The sequence below is a fragment of the Centropristis striata genome, chromosome 17 (genome assembly GCF_030273125.1).
Source record: "Centropristis striata isolate RG_2023a ecotype Rhode Island chromosome 17, C.striata_1.0, whole genome shotgun sequence".
Taxonomy (NCBI): domain Eukaryota; kingdom Metazoa; phylum Chordata; class Actinopteri; order Perciformes; family Serranidae; genus Centropristis; species Centropristis striata.
The window spans coordinates 35,305,184-35,311,552 of NC_081533.1; the positions used below are offsets into that span (position 1 = coordinate 35,305,184).

At 39.8% G+C, this 6,369-nt stretch overlaps 1 protein-coding gene across 1 annotated transcript; it reads left to right on the forward strand.

Annotated features, from left to right (window-relative positions):
• The first annotated feature begins 990 nt into the window (after positions 1 to 990).
• LOC131989324 (low affinity immunoglobulin gamma Fc region receptor II-like) lies at positions 991 to 3,866 on the forward strand. Its single transcript, XM_059354514.1, has 6 exons — positions 991 to 1,027; positions 1,323 to 1,586; positions 2,069 to 2,314; positions 2,462 to 2,620; positions 3,357 to 3,434; positions 3,781 to 3,866. The coding sequence occupies exons 1-6, from the start codon at positions 991 to 993 to the stop codon at positions 3,864 to 3,866; spliced, it is 870 nt and encodes a 289-aa protein (XP_059210497.1).
• Positions 3,867 to 6,369: the final 2,503 nt, after the last annotated feature.

Here is a 6,369-nt window from a genome sequence, read left to right on the forward strand (position 1 = left end):
TACCAAAGCTCCCCCCCTCCAACACAGACATTCTAACTGATAACTGTCAGTTTACTCAAAGTGAACAGACATGGCGTTTCTTCATAAAACATGATTAGCCACGCCCCCTTTCATAACTAATGAACTATTTGTCCTAGAAACTTGTATACGGTGTCAGATTACTCGGCATAGAGTTCCTGTTTAACTGGCGATTGATAACCCCGCCCCTTTTTATTAGACACGCCCCTTTTACTAACTTGTGAACCGTTTGTCCTAGAGACTTGTATGAGGTGTCAGTGTACTCAGCAGAAAGTCCCTGTTTAATCCCTGCCCCTTTTGATAAGCCACGAGAGTCACGGTCCAGAGGCAAGCACACAATCAAAATTTCTTTAGAAATTTAGAAAGCTAAAACACTGGAGAGACAAAATCTCCCATTGTGGAGAAATGTCTCCCCTGGCCTAGGAACAGTTCTGGGTCCATTGCTGGACAGTGGAATACTTAGCTTAATCTGCTGCCCCCGTGACCCAGTCCTGAATAAACAGAGGAAAATGGATGGATTGATGGAGGGTTTTTTTTAAGGATATGAACACTTTTTTTATCTGTTGGAGAATGATGCTTCATCATCACCACTGGGAAGATAAATGTTTAGCTGAGTCTTATTGTGCCCCAACCACTCCATGGTAATCTAACTATCTGGATACTTGAGCCAGCAGGGGGAAAGATGGCTGAAACCCCTTTGAGTGGGGCCTTATAACTCAAGACTGTATGTTGAAGCCACTGTGGCTCTGACTGCAGCTCTTATTTAAAAAAAGCTGCACAGGAAGAGGAAGTTGTCGCCTTCACTCTTCAGTCGTACTTCAGTTTGAGGCTCAGTCTGCAGCAAGACATCATGGAGGTCACAGCTCTCTGCTTCAGACTGTGTGAGTACTCACTCTCATTTTTTTACTCTTTTTCAGAAGTTTTCCATTCTTTATGTCTGATATTCTATTCTGCTCCTTTGTTTAACCAGTGATGCTTGAATTCAGCCTGCTGAACACTCTGACAAGTGGTAAGTGACAAACACAAAATGTTCAAGAGTACCTTTAAGGTTTTCTGTGATTTTAACATCATCCTCACCACCTCAGAATTAAAGATTAACATATATTTTAAATGGCTTTGTCTCAATTATGTAATCTAGTATCTTACAGTTTTGTTTCATGCTGTATTATGTGAAAGGTCCATGCATTACAAAAACACATCTCGGAAGGTCGAGGCTCTCACAATGACTTTTTTTTACTTTGTTTTCTATTTTTTTTAGTTTAAATGTTCATTATGGGAGTCGATGATGTCTTTTTTGTTTTCAGATGCTGCTTTTCTTCGCATCACGCCAGACCGACAGCAGCATTTTCAATACGAGTCTGTCTCTTTACATTGTGACGGGACTGCTGATTCCACTCGAATTACAGGGACCAGGAATACTGAGGAATTTATTCCACTATGTGACATTAAGAGGACGTCAAAAGGGTCGTCCTGTAAGATTGAGAGAATCTATCCAGCAGACAGTGGAGAGTACTGGTGTGAGACTGGAGGAGGAGAGAGAAGCAACAGAGTCAACATCACTGTTGCTGGTAAGTTCCAAAATTACATCATTTTTATACAGTATTTTTCTATGCTAATCTATTTTAAACGTTGTATAATCTGATGTTTCTCATCCAGTATTAGCAGCAACATTTAGCTGATAATGCTCACAGTTCTCAGGTTAGATCAGATCAAATCAAATCAAGATGATAAGGATAAAACTGATAATATATATACTTTTTTAGGATTCTCAAGTCTGCGTATATTCTCTACAGTGCAGATACGTAAAATCCTGTCTGGGCTGTCTTACTCTGTGCCTTTGTAACACACTACAACTGTCAAATATCTAATTTTAGGTTCACCCTTTTTTTTCTAGCTTCGGTAGCCATATTTTGTGCTTGTACGCACACTTCAAAGGGTTGAGCAATCTCTGGCAGTGTTTAACTCTTGCTTACTTGATTCTATCAATATTCTATTGAGAGTCTGTACACAAAACATGTCTTCTGTTCATTTCTACTGACATATTGTTCAGATGGCTCTGTGATCCTGGAGAGTCCTGTCCTCCCTGTGATGGAGGGAGAATCTGTGACTCTGAGCTGCAGAAACAAGACGACTTCTACCAACCTCTCAGCTGATTTCTTCAAAGATGGCCACCTCATCATGGAGAGCAGTTCTGCAGAGACGACCATTCAAAATGTCTCCAAGTCTGATGAAGGACTCTACAAGTGCAGCATCAGTGGTGGTGGAGAATCCCCAGAGAGCTGGCTGGCTGTCAGAGGTGAGACAAAAGTGTTACAAAACAAGGCAAAGAAGGTATTTTGCTCATTGTGTGATCCGTATACATGCAAAATGTCAAGTGTGATGTATACAACACGTGCATTATGAAATCAATCTTCCATACACAGTGTGATTTGTAATGTTTCAGTAAACAAACATCCTGCCATCCCTTCATCACCTGGTGAAGACTCTCCCTCCGATGACTCCGACTCCTCTCACCTCCTCATCCTGTGCGGCGCTGTCACCATTTTCTTCATGGCTCTGGTGCTGCTGCTGGTGGGACTACTTTATATTAAGAAACACAGAGGTAAGAAAAGTTATGTAAATAACTGCCAAATAACCACCTAAACAATAAAGCAACTATAAATGAAATCCAGGGAGCGTTCAAGTTCAAATGATTAATAAAAATGATTGTTTCTTTCAACAAGCTCAACCAATCGATCACTTTAAAACAGTTTAGGTTTAAGTCAGACCCAAAGTGGTGGTAAAGTTTATGTTACTCTCTTCCTCTCTGTCTTTAATGTTAGTATTTTAATAAACAGCGTAGTTAAACAAATCACAAATGTATAAAAAAAATACCTGTGTATCTCATTATTTTTTCCCACTAAGAACCACAATTTAAAAATAATATCAAATATAGTGATATACAAACTATGATATATAGTATGATAGTGTTTGAGCCATACAGTGATGTAATAACTGGGAAAAGCATTGTTTGTTAGTTGACAGTGTTGTGGTAAATGTTAAGAATATTCTGCTGTTCTAAAAAACTTTAAAAGTGTTTTATTTCCTCCTTCTCTTTGCATCAGTTTCATTCAGAACACAGACATCAGCATCACGCTCAGGTGACAACAAACTAAACGGTGAGTAACTGTTACTGTCACTTCTCTCTGACAAATTGATCTATTTAATTACACTAAAGTTCAAGGAAACTTTGAACCCAATAATTAAGACGAAATATAATCTGAAAGTGTGCACACCAGTAACCTGTCTACCAGCCTTCTGCTTGTGTATTAACTGAAATACATTTCCTCGTGTTTCAGCGTGTGGTGAGGACGCTGCAGACGATTCAGACAGTCTGACCTATACGGTTGTCTTCACGAAACCAAGGAAGGCAAAAGGTTTCTATGTTCTTATTTTTGTTTTATTCAACACATGGTTACAAATACAGCAAGTTAATTTAATAAGCCTGTATCGTCATTATTTTGAGAGACGGAGTTCTTTACGTGGAAATAACAACTATAGATCCTTTGTGACAGTTGGTGGTTGAGATGTGCTGCTCAGTCACACACTCTTTTCACACATACTTTTATTTTAGACGCTGCAGATTGTGCTGATAATAAAAGCCCAGAGTCAAACCAGAGCACAAAACCACAGAGTGAAGAAGGTGAGAGGCTCTGACCCCTTCAGCCTGTTCATCAGAGTATTTATAACTCAGTTCATCACACTGATGTTTCTCCCTTTCAGATGAGGAAGACGACTCATTTCAACCAATTTATTCTGCTCTGGCCATGAATGAGACTCCACAAGCTCTCCAGCATGGTTTGTATTAATTCAAATGCATTTGGACAATTTTACATATTTATAAAAAAGGTTTCTGATCACTCTCCAATTTGTTGCTCAGGCCGATCAGTGGTTTTATAGGATGGCTGACGTCCATTGCAACTCAAACTGAGATCAAATCATCAAACTGTGCAGCGCTGATCAAATATGAATCAATATTATGTTCTCTCTTCAAATGCTTTCAGAAAGTGACTGTTTAGCTGTAATTTGAGAAAGTTTGTGACTAGCCCGCCATGTGCAATATGTAGTTCATTAGATTATTTTATCCTAAATGTATCAGATTTATTATGTCCTAACCTGAAATTGAATTGTAATTTTTTCAGTGGCAGAATCAAAACGATCCAGCTCTACAGTGACCCTGAATGCAACGGCAGCCAAAGACTCAAGTTAAACAGAGCAGGAAGTTCTTCATGTGCACAAGGTAAGACTGACAGCAGCATCTTCAGTCCTCCTCCGCTAATAAATGTCTTTTTCTCACATGTGTTTCCCCCAAAAATATTTGATCTTGACTATATTGACTTGAATCTTGACTTTTGCAAAGTTTGTCTTTGTGGGTTTTCACATTCCTCTACAGAAGGTCGATGTCCGTGTACTTCACTACAATCTGATATTTAAACGGTTGCCACACAAACTAAATTAGGTACGTCACTAATTTGAAAGTCAATCTAAAGCCATTAAAGATACCTGAAACCTCAATCTGCAAGCTAACAAGCAACATAAAGATGCTAACTACAACATCTACTGTTTGTTTCCTCGAATGGAGAAAATGTAACAGATGCTAACACTACAGCAACAGTCTGCAGATCCACTCACAGCTCATTCACCGGTCAACCAGATCGAGAATTTCTCAGTTTAGATATGAAGAGTAGATGCACTTCCAGCCACAAGTTTTTTCCTTACTTTTTATGTGGGAAAACCATCTTAAACCAAATCTTTTTATATGTTTTCAAACATCGTTTCAAACACCAGGGGCCTCATGTATCAAAGAGTCCGTAGCTTTCATACTGAAAGATGGCGTACTCCCAAAACTAGGAAAGTACGTACGCAAACTCACCTCAACATGTATCAAACTGTGCTCAAGCCAGGGTCAGCGCACCTTTCCTTGATACATCCCAACCAGCGTGGAACTGAGCGCACATGCACGAGCCACGCCCCGGCTCATCCCCGAAATGAATACGCAGATGACATGCAAATGACAATAAATCGCCGGCATGATTATCGACAAAACAACGACAAATCAACTTACTGCCACTGCAGCGAGGTGGACGTGGTGAAAAATGAGCTTTTTAGTGCCTCAGCTCTGAGATCAGCAACAAGGTTGTTAACCAGCCGGATCAGAGACCTGCACCATGACAGAAGGGTCCCTCAACACACGCTCCTTCTAAGCACCACCGTTATTGATCGTTGTCAGAGCCGTTAGAGCTGCCAGTGCGTAATGCGTGCCAAAATCATTGTTACGCATCAGTTTATAAGCCAAAATAAGACAAAAATGTATGTGCTCCATAATCAGAATCACAAGACCTTTAATGATCTCCGGAGGGAAATTTGGTATATAGCAGAATATATAGACTTAAGAAAATATACAATCTTAACATCAAAATATATAGACTTCAACATACTATCATTACGCAAGTAAGCAGCAGTACGCAGGTGAAGTCTAAAATATGATAATAGATGAAAAAAAATTATCTATGCCCTCATATTTAGAACGGGTTATTGATGGTGGAAAACGGCATTTTCCCTCCATTTTCCGAGAGCTATGAACTATAAAAATAATGCCAGTTGTGTGTAGTTTGAGTTTAGACATGAAACACATTTTAAATAGAGCATAAAGACAGTAGTTTCTGCCAAACAAAAGTTTGCGGTGCCACCGCACATTCTCACGGCAAGTTCACTTTTCATACATGTGGTGTGTGCGGGAAAAAACAGCGTACGCAATGTTTTTGTACGTACGCAGCGTTGATACATGACGCCCCAGGTCATGTGGAACTGAACTGGCCACACTGGAGCTAAATGGCATGTATGTATACCTATGTGTATTAGTATTACAATTCATTTCTGTTAATCTTAAACGCTCTTTTAGTTATACCAAATTCAGTGCAACTAAACTTCAGACTGAGCTCTACATCTTTATAGTGGTGATGTAATTCGAAGATGTCTTTAGATTCTCTACAAGTAGAACTTTGGAAACACTCATTTGTGCTGAAATATTCCCTTTAGTAGCTGTTCTCCATGGTTTTAGAACTTTTTCATGGCTTAGTCAGTGAATGGGATGACTAAGGTCACTTTCACAACCCAAAGTCCAGTCTGTTGTTTATCAAACTCTGGTGGTAAAATCCTTGTTACGGGTCATTTGGTCGCTTGTGAACGATCCAATCGTGCTCTGGTGTGGACCAAAACAACCAGTCAGAGACCTCCTGTGAGAGGGTCTCGGCCAGTTTCCAAACTGACCCTAATGCGGTGTGATTCACTGTGAGCATAATCCAACCACAG